Consider the following 16048-nt stretch of genomic DNA (forward strand, 5'->3'; position numbering starts at 1 on the left):
GGCGGCTGCTATAAGAGCGCCGCGGGGACACCCTCCCCCCCGTGCGTGTCTTGGGCTCCCTCCGCTCCTCCTCGCCTCTCCGACCGCGGCGGCGGCTGCTGCCTGCCCACCCACCCCCCCAGCCTCCCTCCCCGCCTCTCCTCCCGCCCTCTCCCCCCGTCCTGTCCCCCCGGCGCGGCGCGGCGATGCGGTCGGGCCGGCAGCGCGAGGAGCGGGGCGCCGCGGCGCCCGGTGGCGGCCGTGCCGGAGGAGGCGACGGCGGCGGCGGCCCCGGTGGCCCCGGTGACGGTGCGGGGCGGCGGCGGGCGCTGCCGCGCTGCGGGGCGCTCTGCCTGCTGCTCGCCCTCGCCTGCCTGTGCTCTGCTGCCGACGGTGAGTGAGGGGCCTGGGGTTTGTTTTTTTTTTTTTTTTTTGGGGGGGGGTGGGAGGGGGGAAGGGAGGGCTGGGGCGCGCACCCCCGGGCTGCTCCCACCTCCCGCGATGCCCCTTTCCCCTGCACCCGCTTCTTTATTATTATTTTTTGTTCTGCTCATGGGCTGTGCTCGAGGGGATTCGCGGGGGAGGGGGTGATAGAGATGAGGGGGGAGCTGCTGGGGTCTGCCCCGCCGCCCCCATCCGCCGCGGGGGGTGCCGCCGCTCCCCCGGGGCCGCGCAGGGATGGCGCGGGTGGGCCCGATCCCGCGGCCGGCCGTGCCCGCCCCGCCCCGAGCAACTCTCCCGGGGGAGCCCCCCGGGGGCTTGCTGCCGCGGCGGGGAGTGGGGGGGGTTCTAGCGCGATGCCTCTGGGTGAGGGAGGGTACGCCGGCCCGGAGCTGTCAGGGTGGCTGGGGAGGGAGAGGACCCCTCGGAAAGCCGGCGGTGTTGGAGGTGTTGTCAAAGTACTCTGCGAGCAACTTTGGCTTTGTGGCATCCAGCAGCATTGGCATGGCTTTAGTTCAGGGCCAGTTGCAACCACCGTACGATCCCTTAGGATCTCCACCTGGTGGCAAGGTTGAGTCTTGCCAGCGCCGAAGCCCTTCTTGCAAACCTAGTAGCCCTTAGTCGTGGTCGTCTCCAGCATAGTCGCAATCGTCCCGAAGGCGGTGTAACTTGTGCGTTAAGCAAAATGCATGGTCAACTAAAAATATTTCCCTCTTGGTAGTAATCAACTGGCCGGCTCCTTTCTTCCTCCAGAAACTGAGGTCCAGATTCCCGGTCTAGCTGGGAGCTGGGCAATTAGTGCCTGTGTTGTATCTTGTTTGAGTTGAGGGTTTGGGGACAGTGTGCTGTTAATCTCCTGACTAGCACCCAAAAGTATACTTAAGTGCTTTATCTTGGTTGTATTGGCTTAATTCTACCCTGTAGTATTGAATATAGAGTTAAGTATGCTCAATTCTACCCTGTAGTCCCGACAGTGCACTGTGTTCCTACACTGGGCTTGCAGGGTAGAATCCAGCAAGGAGAAGATTGCATCGGGTCCTCACTGAAGAAGGAAAAGGAGAAATCACCCTTAAGTTTCTAATCACGTAGACTGCTCCTTGCCTAGTCTACAACAGACATGGACCCCCTTGTTTAAACAGCTGTAAAATGAAGGCTGAAACTGGCTGATTCTGAAGCTGCTGGTTCACTGTAGTTAGAAATCATACTCAGATATAAAATGGGGGCAGCTTTAGTCTTCCAAATTGGTCCAGTTCATCCTTCAATGTGAGGTAGTGGCCCACCAGCTCTTATACTAATAGTTGTAATTGCCAGGGTCTGGAGGCAGTCTACTTCATTAGTTCCTGTGTGAGGGTTTCCCAATCACTACTGCAAGCTTTTCTGGGACTTGGTGTCAGATGACAGCACACAAGTGTCACATGTCTGAGGCTGCCTAGACAAGTAATCTGATGACTTGCTTAAGGGCCTGAGACAAACAGTGACTGCAGAGTTAAGAAGGTAAAGCAATTGTCAGGTTAACTTACGTAGTGATTGTAACTGCTTCTTCACCCTGCACACATCACTGCTTACAAGCCACTTTCTAGTGAGTGGATAACCTGGGAAACAGTGGAGTAATTCTTGTTAGCAATCAGAGGCTGTGCAGCTACAGGTCCTCAACATCTTTTGCCCAAGACTTATGTCAAAGAAGAGAAGGTGTGAAGGTACTTGACTAGCACATGCAGAGAAGCTTTTGAATTAGTAATGAACTGATACTGATCTAAAAATTAAATGTCTAGTGACTGCAACTGGCTGTATCAAAAAGCAGTGGATCAGATGGGTAGCATTTACCTAATATTGCAGAACTGTGCTTACTGTAAGGAGTACATAGTAACATAGTTACGGACTGGAGCTATCCTTCACCTTAACTGGAGCTCACTCCATGTAACCTTTAGAGTTTGACAGCCGTCTTCAGGAGCATCAACAGATGATGACCTTTACCTTCATGCGCCTGGGTGAGTGTTAGGTGCTGTCAGTTCTCTACTTGTTCATGGGCTAATAGAAGTAGTTGCTTTGACACTTCGTTTGGTATCAACTGCAGAAGAGATGACACCTTCTTGGAATGGCTCACAATTGTGAAGCTATAGTTGTAATTCCAAGTTCCTGTTTCGTTTAGCCTGGTTTGTAGCTTCCCTGTTGTAACATCACTTTGACCAAATGCATTTGTAAGTCACAATGTGATGTGTAATCTTAGCAAGCCTTTTCTGAGTTATTCTAGCTTGAAATAGAGTAACTGTAGACTGTGGGAGTTATTTTGAGATCTCCTGAGTGGCAGGCTTAGTCTAATATCTCTAGCATGCTATTTTTGGAAAGGTAGTCTGTTCCCACTCTGAAAGCCTGGATGAGAATGTCTCAAAACTAGCAGCAGTCATTTAATGTTTTAGTTAGTTGTACAGTAATAATTGCAATAATGTGTGATCAAGCTTTGCAAGCAGAAGTCTATTTCTGCTAGAAGTTACTAGATAACAGGGTGATGCTAGGCTAAGAGCAAGCTGGTACTTGTGGCTTCTGTACCATGTATTCTGCCTGAGGCCTGCCTTCTGGCACTGCTAGGCAAGCTGCTTTTTTGACCACTCCTGACCAAGTAGTGGTAGCTTTGCAAAGCCATTCTATTGGGAAGTGCTTGCTGATATAACACTCCCTCTGAAAAGTAGAGGAGGCATGGAAGTAGAGAGCATATGTGCTGATGTTCAATTGCTTTGGCAACTTTTAAACAATTCACAGGAAACAAGTTGTTATGGCTTGACTCTGATACGTGAGTTAGTGTTTTACTTGACCGGTAAGACTGCTGAAACATCAGCACAGCTCAATAACCTGCTGTTTCAAATACTTTATTTCAAGTGTGAATTTACATAAGACACTCAGCAGGTAAAACTGTCCTTGTTTTCCTTGCTTATAGTCTGTCCAGGGTTTGCCATTACATTACTAGCTCTCAGGTATGGGGTAATGTGAAATGCATCAGTTTCAGAAGGCTGAATATCTTCCTTCCTCTTGGAAACTGTTGCATTTTGCATGTCATACACAGAAGATATAAAATAACAAGTAATGTTTCTCTAAAATTAGATGCCCTTCCAGACCCTTGGAATGCCAACACAAAGTACCTCCATTAAATGATGCAATAAATCAAGAAGGAGCAGGAGTTCTGCATCATGCCATGGGCATGTGCAGCCAAAACTAATGCATAAAATCATACACTTGCCTGTAAGCATTATATGGAACAGCTCTGCCTTAGCTGCTGAAGAAGCAGGCTGCTGCTTTTAGCAGCAGTTATAGCAGGGCTTCAAGACAAATAACATTCCCTTGAGGGACAGGGCCATACAGTTTCAGAACTGAAGGTATTCTGGAAAAAGGCACTTTAAGCATCATGCACCTAACTTGAGTGTACTAAGAGCTAAGACTTACCAGTCTGGAGAAAACAGACTTGATTCCAGAAGGAAATGATAATTTATCTTGCTCTCTTAGTATTACACTTGACCTACCTTTAATGAGCAAGATCTAGATATGTCATCACACTTCCTTTGGGGTATACTAAGGAATATCTCTGCCCTCATTTGTGGGGACAACCAGATGGTAGCAGCTAACTTTGTCCATTGTTATAACTGTCCAAGCTTCAGGAGTACTACTGCTGGAGTAACTTATCATGAAAAAATGGTGTATATTAAAAAAATAAATAGAACAGCTATCTTTAGAGACATCTTAGGATTGTAATGTATGAGCAGGGGAGTACTGAATTCAGGTCAACATTAGTCAAGTTTAAACTGTTTGCCAAAAGTCTAAGGATTTTTTAGAATGCAATGTCAGGTTGTTGACAGCAGGAGCCTGTGCACAAGCATCCTTTTCCCTTGCAAACTAGACCCTACCTTAAAAAGAAAAGCTCAGTAATAGGAACACTGAGGCTGGTTTACTACTGTCTGACGAGTATACTGTCATACTGCTTAATCTTGGCACTTGTACTGTAATGGAAAGCTTCTGGTTCTGCTGTCATGGTTGAATAAGGTAACTACAAACAAAAGATTCAGAGCTCAGATATAGTTTCCTGCTGATGATATGCTGTCCATTAAGCTGGGTATCTCCTTGATCAGCAGTGGGTGAAAGTGAAGGAAAATACTGCTGAACAGGACTGAGACTCAGATTCTTTTTTTCATTGAAGGTGCTAGAGCAAAATGTGAAGAATCCCAGTTCCCATGTAGTAATGGACGCTGTATTCCTTTACTCTGGAAATGTGATGGTGATGAAGACTGCTCAGATGGCAGTGATGAGAGTGCTTGTGGTGAGTATTCAGCCAAAAGAAGTAATCCCTCTGTAGCTATACTCCCTAGTTGGCAGTAGGGGGTTAATGGTGGAAAGTAGATTGCTGGAGAGATACTTACACTGTCCATCACTTCTTGCATTTGGAATACAGAATAGAGGACAAATTCCCTAGAAATGCTAGGGGACTACCTAGATACCCTGTATCAAGCTGATACAGTTGATTTTTTTCTTAGGTTTCTGAAAGTTTCCTGGATCTGGTGAATAAGAGAAAAACTAATGAAAAAAAAGGCTGAACGCAAGCCTCTTTTTGTTTGTTGCATGAAAACATAGTAGAAACTGATTGCTATTATTATGCAGCTGTTAGCTATTCCATGGTTAAATGTCCCCTTCTATGTGTGAAAGTGATTCTGTTGCATCTCCTATAAACACTAATTCTAGCTCTGTCTGCCAACTCATGTTTTATGCAGACATGGAGGCCAAGATGGATGACTCTAAATACTTAGAGACAATGCAAAGCAGAATCCATACCCAGCACTGGTGTAGCTGAACTGTCAGTCTGCTCAAGCAGACCTAAACTCTTGTTGTTGCATTACATATACTACACTTATGTAATGACACTGCAAATCCAATGCTGTGGTAATAAGCATGAAGTTCAAAATATGAGTATAACTATTATTATTAATAGTCCTTTAACTCAGATGTGATTGAAGTAGCAGCTCTTCTAGCTGCATAGTCTCCCTTTGCACTAGCAGTCATTCAGTGCCTGATTACAGGAAGATAAATGTTTCTGTGCTGGGTAGCTCTCTAGGAAGTGTTAGACTTGTGGAAGAAGACACCAGACATCCAAAAACTATGGATGTTGCATCACTTTGCTAGGGCAAGGCAGCAAATCTGTAGCTGAAACAGAACAGCTAACCTCTGGTATTTAAACCAGTGTCTGTCTTGTCTCTTGCAGTGAAGAAGACGTGTGCTGAATCTGACTTTGTGTGCAACAGTGGTCAGTGTGTGCCAAACAGATGGCAGTGTGATGGGGATCCGGACTGTGAAGATGGGTCTGATGAGAGTGCTGAGCTGTGTCGTAAGTGAGCTTTGCATGTCAGTGCAGGCAAGCCTGCAGGTTGTAGCATCTTGACTTCTTGCCTGCTTGCAGCCTGGCTCTCATCCTAAAAAGATTTCACCTGTCTTGGACATGTACCTTCGTAACTGCTAGCTTGGCTTTGGCCACATCAGAGTCTTGTCAAGACTTATGTATTAAAAGGTTACAGAACTGTGTGGGGAATCTGCACTTCTACTTGGTAACAGTTGGCGAGTGTCAGATTTCTTACCTTTACTGTCACTAAGCACAATACTGCAGGCTATGTCTTGTTCAGAGTGATCACTGTCCTCCAAGACAACTACACTGCAAGATAACCAAAGCTAGTGTAGAAACTGAGTGAATGACTTTGTGCTGGGAGGAGGGAAGCAAAAACACTGATACCTGACTATGACGTCTTGCAATTAGTGAGTACTAACTGTAGTAGTTAAAGGAATATAGATCTATGGGATCTGCAAAGCTTCATCTCTCTGTATTAGTGGGATCTACACTGAGGAGCAGTCACTGTATTTCAGCCCCAGGTTCAACTGCACTTTAGTATTATTCCTACCTGCTATTATGTATTATAGCTCAAGCTTCTACAGTGTAATTGGTGTGCAATCACAAAGCTACCACTACAAAGATACTCTTAGAAGATGCTTCCAGTTCCTAACAGATTTACCAAATACTACTAACTAGTGTAACTTCTTCCATGATAGAGCCATTAATTTAGATGGATACTGGCATCTAACTGCAGCTGTGTCCAGAGCTGAAGCCTTTCAGACTCAACTTTCAGGACAACTGCTAAAACCCAAGATCAGTAGCTCTTAAATTTCAGACCTCTTCAATTGAACTTGAACTCTTTCCAATAGATATGAGAACATGCCGGGTAAATGAAATCAGCTGTGGTCCTCAGTCAACCCAGTGTATCCCAGTGTCCTGGAAATGTGATGGTGAAAAAGACTGTGACAGTGGAGAAGATGAAGAGAATTGTGGTAAGGGACAAAATGGTGGCTGCATAACTCTATTTGAAATTGAGTTGTCTGGAAAGGAGCTAGCTGGACAGTATACCTGGGAAGATAAATTTCTCATACCAATATTTCCATAAACCTGTATTTGTATTGCAGCCTGTTTAACAAAACAGACTTGTTCTAACACTCCATAACCCTGTTACGTCAAGATGTACAGTAGTATAAACTATTCAATGTCTGTCTTGCTCTCTGAATAGTTTTGGCAATAGCCATAGGCATAGTTATATGTCAAGCAAACCATCAGAACTTGTTCTCCACAGTATTTCTCAACAGGTAACTCTAGCTGCTGCTTATACTAATAATTTGTCTCCTATACTAATAATCTGTCTCCTTGTCCTGGTTTTGGCTAGGATTGTTAGTGTAAGCATTCTTAGGTGTAGCAGGGACTTATGGCCAAGGGGGAAGCTGATGCGCTTCATAGCCCTGACCTACAGTATTTTGCACACTTGTCTGGAAATGCAGACTAGGGAAGCTAGGTTTCAAGTGTTGAGGGGCAACTTCAGGCCAGTGCACAAGTGAAACTGCAGCAGTCAGCATTAGAGTGCAATGTTTCCGGCTTATTCTAATGAACTTGATACATATGACTTGCCTGAGGTGTCCCGAGACAAAATTACTGTAAGCAAAGCCACAGGGTTGGCTTCTACCAGAGCTACCTTGTGCCTGGATGGACTAATGAGATTCAGATCTCTGGATGTGTACTCTGCATCTGTGGGGTAGCTGCCTTACTCAGCAAGCAAGTGCTTTAATCTGACAGATTCACAGACTTCATTTCTAATGAAGCTGATAAAACTATCAGCCTAGGCATACTGAGCTGCTAGCTACGCTGCTAATAAACCAGCATAATTTGTACTGGCATAAGTTGTGTGGATGTGCTTAATGCCACAGTATTAACTGGTGCAAGATCTTGTTCTGTTTATCCCCAGTGGCCCAGGTAAATGGGCCACTGCTGTCCTGGGGACCAGCACAAAACACTTCAATTTCAAACTACAGTGCATGCTGACCATCTGGCTACCTAAACCTTAGACTGTACTCCAGAGTTAGCAATTCTCTTACCTTCTGTCTCTGGTTCACAGGGTCTGAGCCTGTTTTCCCAAAGGCTAGCACTCTGAAGCAGAACAGCCTGTCTGCTTCAGGAGGAGATAATTTTCACTGAGGCACTCCCTCTCACTCAGGCACTTAAAACAAGGAAGATAATCTGTATGTATCACAAGCGTCCTGCAGGTGGTCAGTTGGGTTCTTCTAGAGGAATCAATATGATGTTGACCTACTGTCAGATCACTGCTGATGGAGCAAAGAGCCTGCAAAGCAAAACACCTTCATTCAAAAGTTGTCTTTTGTGATAATCTGCTAATATTTTTCACTCCTGTTACTCCAGGCAATGTGACTTGTAGTGCAGCAGAGTTCACATGCAGTAGTGGGCAATGTATTTCCAAAAGCTTTGTCTGCAATGGTCAAGATGACTGCAGTGATGGTAGCGATGAGCTGGAGTGTGCACCTCCCACCTGTGGTGTTCATGAGTTTCAGTGCAAGAGTTCTACCTGCATCCCTATCAGCTGGGTGTGTGATGATGATGCTGACTGCTCTGACCACTCGGATGAATCTTTGGAGCAGTGTGGCCGCCAGCCTGCACCTCCGGTGAAGTGTTCTGCAAGTGAGGTGCAGTGCGGCTCAGGTGAATGTATCCACAAGAAGTGGCGATGTGATGGAGATCCTGATTGCAAGGATGGAAGTGATGAAATTAACTGCCGTAAGTTAGCTTAGTTGCTCTTCTTTAGGAGGTGTTCCTTGGCCTTTGTTTGTTCTCCAGCAGGATTTGGGAGTCTAACTCTGTAATGGTTATGTCCTTAGCTTCTCGGACCTGCAGGCCAGACCAATTCAGATGTGAAGATGGGAACTGTGTCCATGGGAGTAGGCAGTGCAATGGTGTGAGAGACTGTCTGGATGGCACTGATGAGGCAAACTGTAACAATGGTAAGTTGGACCTAAACAAGAATAAAGACTTCATGGAATTTCTGAAGCCAGTAGTTTTCCTCATTGTCTTCATTATCAGTTATTCAGTGCTCTGGACCTGGCAAATTCAAGTGCAGAAGTGGAGAATGCATAGATATCAATAAAGTGTGTAACCAGCAAAGAGACTGCAAGGACTGGAGTGATGAGCCCCTGAAGGAATGCAGTAAGTGGACAAGCTCATTACACAGTGCTGACCACTAGACATGTTTGGCTACAGCTTCTGAGCTGTCAGATGTTGGACTGGAATGCCCATCTGCATTTCCTTAGTAGCGAGCAACCCAGTTAATAGGCTAGCTCTATCCTAGCCATACTGACTCAAGGGATGACAAGTCCATAACCAGAAGGTACCTGAGGCCACTAAACTCTGAAATGGTAGCAGCAGACCAAGACTGAGGCTCCTAGACCACTTGTAATGCAAGCAAAATGTTGATAGCTGAGCAAATACTGTCTTGAGTAGATAGTCTTGCAAATGACTTGAAGCACCTGTGTGGTTTAGCAGATGTGGCAGATATCCTGAGAAAATGGATGGGTATCTGCTAAAGCACTCCATGACTGAGACTTCAAGACTACATATGTATGCCATCTAAGAATTGGCCACTTCTCTTCTAGACATAAATGAATGTTTGGTGAACAACGGTGGATGCTCCCACATCTGCAGAGATTTCATTATTGGCTATGAATGTGACTGTCCAGCTGGGTTTGAGCTTGTAGACAAGAGAACCTGCGGAGGCAAGTATCTTGTGGGTAATATGGAACCTACCAATGTTACTGGGGATGAGAACAAATGAAATTATTGTCTTCACAGATATTGATGAATGCCAAAACCCTGGTATCTGTAGTCAAATCTGTATCAACCTGAAAGGTGGCTACAAATGTGAATGTAGCCGTGGCTATCAGATGGATCTTGCTACAGGAGTGTGCAAAGCTGTGGGTAAGTATAAGATTTCTGTATCCCTAAGCCTGAAAGCCATTTTAAGATGAGGTACCAAGTGGCATGTATTTTATGCCACTGTGGTTATGTCAATAGTTCTGCTGATCCCAATATAAATTGTACAGACCTGAACACTCTTAACATCTCATGGTCTGACACAGCATTTAAGGCTACCATATCTACCTGACAAACTGTTTCCATCTGCTCCCTGGTCAGGAAGACCCTTCCCATGAAGTTGTGGAGGGAGAAAAGGATGAGGTAGGGTACAGTTAAGATATCTGTCCACATCTATTAGCAAGTGTGGAATGGAAAATACTAAATATGGTGACATTTAAATCCTTTTGTAAAAGAACAGTCTGAGGCTATATGTCTAGAGATATAGATAAATCTTTTAACTCTTTCACAGGAAAAGAGCCATGTCTAATTTTCACCAACCGCCGGGATATCAGGAAGATCGGTCTTGAGAGGAAAGAGTACATTCAGCTAGTAGAGCAGCTAAGAAACACTGTAGCTCTAGATGCTGATATTGCTGAGCAAAAGCTTTATTGGGCTGACTTTAGCCAAAAAGCGATCTTCAGGTAAGTGGACTCAGCCCCTAAATCTAGAATTAGAATGCTTCCCTAATCATCCTGCATTTTGTTCAGGATGCTCTTGTAGAGAATTAGATTCCTGATGTATCATCTGCACTCAAGTCTTCAGGACAAGTTCATGTAACTACTGTGTTGTGTGCTTATTGCACTTCATTGTAACTGCTGCTACAACTGAACCAAAGGTACTTTATGGAAAGTTTCAAGTACATCTCTGTAAACAGCCTGCCCAAGAGCTATATGCAGTATTTGAGGTGTGTCAAATAGTGTCTGGAGGAAGGGGTGAAAGCAAGTAACTTTTGTCTTCCAGTGCTTCCATCGATACCCGTGATAAAGTTGGAACACACATCAGAATCCTGGACAACATACACAGCCCTGCAGGAATTGCTGTTGACTGGGTTTATAAGAACATCTACTGGACTGACTCAGCTGCAAAGACCATTTCAGTGGCTAGTCTAGATGGCAGAAAAAGAAAAGTTTTGTTTCTCTCTGAGCTGAGAGAGCCAGCTTCTATTGCTGTAGATCCTCTTTCTGGGTAAGTCTTTGCTCTAGTTCTTTAGAGAGAACAGACCTACTGGTACTCTGTTCTAATAACTGACTTAGGCAGCCTTTGTCTAACTACTAGTTAGCAAATGGTCATAATTAAGAGTAATACTACATGATACTACAGTGTATTATACAACATAAATTTTGCTTCACAGCTTTATGTACTGGTCAGACTGGGGTGAGCCAGCAAAAATTGAAAAAGCAGGAATGAATGGATTTGACAGACAGCAGCTTGTGACAACAGAAATCCAATGGCCTAATGGAATTGCTCTAGGTATGTTGAACTTGTCACTGTGCCAGAGGTATTCTGGAGCTTTAGAAGTCTGTTTGCTACAAAAGCCAAGGTCATCCTTCAGGGAACTATTTTCAGCTTTTGAGATTGGGAAGCTCCTACATGCCTGGAGACACTGCAACAGGCACAGCACCCTTCAGATGCTGAAATAGTAGCCTTCCTTGTACTGTTCTGTATTCTGGTCAAGTTACAAGTCACTTAAACAGCACTACAGCAGTCTAATGTGTATATCTATACATTAAGAAACTGTGGCAAAACAGCAACTATTCTTGTACCTGCAGGTGTTTCAGCCTTTGCAGGGGACTTTGGATATCCTGTCTGTGTAGCCAGTAAACGTGTCTTTTTTCCTCCTAGATCTTGTAAAAAGCAGACTGTACTGGCTTGATTCTAAACTACATATGTTGTCAAGTATAGACCTGAATGGCCAGGATCGTAGACTTGTACTAAAGTCTCATATGTTCCTTCCTCATCCTCTTGCTCTAACAATATTTGAGGTAAGAATGACTTGCTGTAGTACTTGTCAGCTCCTCTTCTTGCTAGTGTGTAGCTAGCAGTTATGGTGGTAATAGTAACACAGAGTGAATGAGATATAATGACTGTCTTCTAGGACCGTGTGTACTGGATTGATGGAGAGAATGAAGCAGTCTACGGTGCCAACAAATTTACTGGATCTGAATTGGTTACCCTAGTAAACAACCTCAATGATGCACAGGACATCATAATCTATCACGAACTTGTTCAGCCTTCAGGTAGCTATGAGTTTGTTCTGTCACTCTATTTTTTTATAAAGCCTGCTCTGCCTGGGTGCTGGTAAATGGTATCCTTTCCCTGTATTGCTGTCTGCTTCCAACCTAGGCACCTCTACTTGATCTTCTACCTCTCACAGTTTGAGAGAAGGCTTAGTTGCAATTAATTTTTGTTTGGGCAGAGCTGGCACAAACATAACTTGCAGAGGCAAACAATTTTAGTGTGATTCCTGAGGAAAAAAAAAAATCTGTACCTCTGGAGCATGAAGGCTCACTCCTGTCAATTGCTTAAAATTGATTTGTGCCAACAGGTAAAAATTGGTGTGAAGAGAACATGGCAAATGGAGGCTGTAGCTACCTGTGCCTGCCTGCTCCTCAGATAAATGAACACTCTCCAAAGTATACCTGTGCATGTCCTGCTGGATACTTCTTGCAGGAAGATGGTCTGAGATGTGCAGGTATAGTAACAAACTTTTTTCTAGGGTGGTTGGTGGGGAAGAAGGAGGGGTACTGAATCTGTAAGAAACAAATGTGACAGTACAAACTGACAGCTTTGCATGAGTTAATCTGATGTAATTCATCTTGGAGATCTTTTGGCATGCCTTAAGCTGGCTCTTCAAATCTGCAGGTGCTGTTCAAAGTCTATGCTTGGCTTCTGCATCATCACCATCACCCAATGGCTTCCGCAGACAGCAAGCATGCACACAAAACATGCCTAGCCCCTTTCTTATAAAATAAGGGGTATAAACTAACACTGCTCAGCAATGTATAAATAACCATGTTGAAAAGCTGGTAGGCTACTCTTGCTGACCAGGGAACGATATGTACATCACTTCCATGTTGAAAGAAACATACTGCTCCTACTATCCTGAGCACTGGCTATCTGGCAGGCTTGTTTGTCCAGTCTAGTGTAACTAGGAGCTTCAAGGTGTCACTTACTATATTGCATGTTGACTCTGACTGCCACAGTCAGAGCAGTGAATATGAGGATGTGATCCTCTGGTGTCTGAGGATAGTAGCTTCTCTAAAGTGTTGTTATAGATAAAGTACTTGATTAGCAAGTCTGTGGAACTAATTCTTATACAGAGAAACTGAAGTGAGGGGTTGGGGTGGCTTTTGGTTTTAATGATTTTACATATGTAGAGCTTATACCTGAAATAACTGTCTACCCTGGTTCTTGGGATTTTTCGATCAACACCTTCAGCAGAACATGTACATCGTGAAATAACTATTGTGTTAACAGTGTTTCTGATAAAGCTAACAAGCTGCATGACCATTCTGCCATCTGCTAAACATTCACTGCCATGGCTGTCATAACTAAGCCATTGCAGAACTTCAGGATTAACTGGGTTCTTGATCTATAATTAGTTTCAGGTACTGGAACAACTGTGGCTTACACTGAGGCTAAAGATACCAGCAGAACAGAAAAATCTCCAACTGTTGGACTAGTTCCTGGAGGTACTGGTCCCAATAACTCAGACTGCTAAACATTAGAGAGGTGAAATGCAAACTGACCCACTAGCTTACTTGAAAGTTTCTCATTTGCATGCAAGTAGAGAATACAGGACAGTTCATGTATATAGTAGAACTACAACAGCTGAAGAGTGATAAACAGAATTAGCTCATAGCTTTATGGAACCTATGGGTTCCATGAAATCCCAGGAGTGCTCAAAGAAGGCAAGTAATAAAAGCTTTCTGCTAAGATAAGATGAAACCTCTTAGCAGTTTCCTGTAGACATGTTATTGTTAGCCCAACTTTTGGGCTTAGTGTCTTAGATTTTGTCAGATGGCTTACTGCCAGTAAGCAACCTCACTACTCTACAAATCTTCACACAGGTTTCAACATCAGTGGTACAGTGTCTGAAGTAGCTGCAGCCAGAGGAACATCAGGAGCTTGGGCTGTTCTTCCCATTTGTGAGTACAGCATGTGCTGACTACTGGGGACTCTTGTGATGGGATAAGCCACTCTTGTTCAGGTGTTTGACTTGACGCTGTTCTGTATTTGTTTCTCTCCTTAAAGTATTGCTGGTGATGGCTGTGGTGGCTGGCTACTTCATGTGGCGTAACTGGCAGCACAAGAACATGAAAAGCATGAATTTTGATAATCCTGTCTATCTGAAAACTACAGAAGAGGACCTCACTATTGATATTGGAAGACACAGTGGTTCAGTAGGACACACCTACCCTGCGGTAAGCAAGCTTGTTGATGTGCCTGAGCTCCAGGCTAGTCCTCAGAGTAGACACATGTTGTGGTTTAACCCGGCCGGCAGCTAAACACCACACAGCTGTTCGCTCACACTCCCCCTCCCTCTCTGGGACGGGGGAGAGAAATGGAAAGTGAAGCCCATGAGTTGAGATAAAGACAGTTTAATAAGACAGGAAAATAATAATACAATGGTGATAATAGTACTACTAATAATAATACTAAAAATATGTACAAACAAGTGATGCACAATGCAATTGCTCACCACCCGCTGACTGATGCCCAGCCTAACCCTGAGCAGTCCGGCCCCCTCCCCCGGCTAGCCACCCCTATATATTGTTTAGCATGACCCCATACGGTACGGGATGCCCCTTTGGCTGGTTTGTGTCACCTGTCCTGGGTCTGTCCCCTCCCAGCTCTTACTGCACCCCCAGCCTGCCTGTTGGCAGGACAGAGCAAAAGGCTGAGATGTCCTTGGCTTGGTATAAGCACTGCTCTGCAACAATTAAAACATCGGGGTGTTATCAGCACTCTTCTCATCCCAGGCCAAAACACAGCATTCCACCACCTACTAGGAAGAAAATTCTGTTCTAACTGAAACCAGGACAACACAGCAAAGACTTGCCAGGTTATATCTGACTAGAATTTGGGAGAGGTCTCTGCTACTGGCTAGAGCCAAACTACTGGGCTCAATCAGCTAAGAACACATCACTTTAATCAGGATTAAAATTGTAGTAGGCAATTGCTGCCCTATAACTGGGATGGAGTAAACCAGAACTGAATATGATCACTAACCTGAAGAACTAGATCCTAGCATTGTTTTGTATTCTTTATTGGTAAAACTGTAGCTAACTTGTCATTATCTTTTTACAGATATCTGTTGTAAGCACAGATGACGATATGGTTTGAGCACTGGATCAGCAATCACTTTTAGTTTACTTGTTTTACACTTATGGGGATGATAAACAGGTTTGTGGCTGAAAGACTTCCTCCATTCTTGGAAGAATGAAGATACTTTCTCTATGTATGGAACACTTATGTAAATAGCTGTTTGATACAGCTTAACAACCAACTCTGTAAATACCTGTCCACAACAATTCAGCTTTTAGTGGCTACTGTTTTATCAGTACCCTTGAATTGGTCAGTCAGTAACACCACTGGCCAAATACAAAGCACTTTCCATAGAAAGCCATATTGCAGCCACAACTTGTGCTATAACAGCTGTACATATGTGTATATGCCACTTGTAAATATTATTCCTAGAAAATCACTATCAAGCACTTTGAAATACTTCAAATGTAAATTATTGTACACTGTCTTTTTCAATAGTGGGGGCAATGGCAATAGGAAAAAACGGGTTACTATGATTGCCAAAAATTTGTAAGCATAAGTAATTTTGTATGTATGACTGAAACAATCCTGTATGTCTCTCACAGAGCTCAACAGGTATGAATGCTCTTTGAGAAATCACTGTAAATCCTAAATGCAAAGGAGGGGGGAAAGTAAGAGTAAAAGAAAATAAAGCAGTTAAAGTATTATAGTCTCCATTATTCTTCTTTCCCTGAAGTGAAATGAGTATCTCCTAAGTTGGAAGTTTTAGTGGGCTACCCTGCTGCCAGCCAGAGCATAAAATACTGTCTGAAGTTAACTTTAAGTAGTACCCCAGACTGTTAAGGTAATGCTGACCTGCTAGGTAACTGAGGTTTGTACTCAAGACTAATAGTCTGCAGAGTTCTGGACTGAATGCATCTTGCTTCATAGCTGGACTCCTGAGGTAGTATTTTTAGTCAGTGTCAATCCTGAACTACACTTGCATGTTGGTAATATTGATAGCAATGACACATTGTGAAGACAGGTGTCAATGTTGCTGGCCAGGTAAGTGTAAGGTACTTGTAACAACTCAGCACTACTGCTAGCTCGTACTTC

The 16048-nt window shown here is 44.1% G+C and overlaps 1 protein-coding gene across 2 annotated transcripts; it reads left to right on the forward strand.

The window, feature by feature from the left end:
- The first annotated feature begins 46 nt into the window (after window positions 1-46).
- On the forward strand, window positions 47-15658 carry VLDLR (very low density lipoprotein receptor). Of its 2 annotated transcripts, XM_068666161.1 has the most exons (19): window positions 47-372; window positions 4604-4723; window positions 5660-5782; window positions 6649-6771; window positions 8183-8554; window positions 8656-8778; window positions 8858-8980; window positions 9427-9546; window positions 9623-9748; window positions 10155-10326; window positions 10646-10870; window positions 11037-11155; window positions 11528-11667; window positions 11781-11922; window positions 12231-12377; window positions 13288-13377; window positions 13756-13833; window positions 13940-14109; window positions 14996-15658. In XM_068666161.1, exons 1-19 carry the CDS (start codon window positions 186-188, stop codon window positions 15029-15031), a joined length of 2736 nt encoding a protein of 911 aa, XP_068522262.1. In that variant the 5' UTR covers window positions 47-185; the 3' UTR covers window positions 15032-15658. The 2 variants fall into 2 exon arrangements, with proteins under 2 accessions (XP_068522262.1, XP_068522263.1); XM_068666162.1 differs by lacking the exon at window positions 13288-13377.
- Window positions 15659-16048: the final 390 nt, after the last annotated feature.

Source organism: Anas acuta, chromosome Z (assembly GCF_963932015.1).
Source record: "Anas acuta chromosome Z, bAnaAcu1.1, whole genome shotgun sequence".
NCBI lineage: Eukaryota > Metazoa > Chordata > Aves > Anseriformes > Anatidae > Anas > Anas acuta.

Excerpts from the sequence above, each read along its gene's own strand:
- VLDLR (XM_068666161.1), top strand. The coding sequence starts at position 186 with ATGCGGTCGGGCCGGCAGCGCGAGGAGCGGGGCGCCGCGGCGCCCGGT. Across the intron at positions 5,783-6,648 it reads TGAGAGTGCTGAGCTGTGTC|ATATGAGAACATGCCGGGTA; the intron begins GTAAGTGAGCTT and ends TCTTTCCAATAG. Across the intron at positions 11,156-11,527 it reads GCCTAATGGAATTGCTCTAG|ATCTTGTAAAAAGCAGACTG; the intron begins GTATGTTGAACT and ends TTTTCCTCCTAG.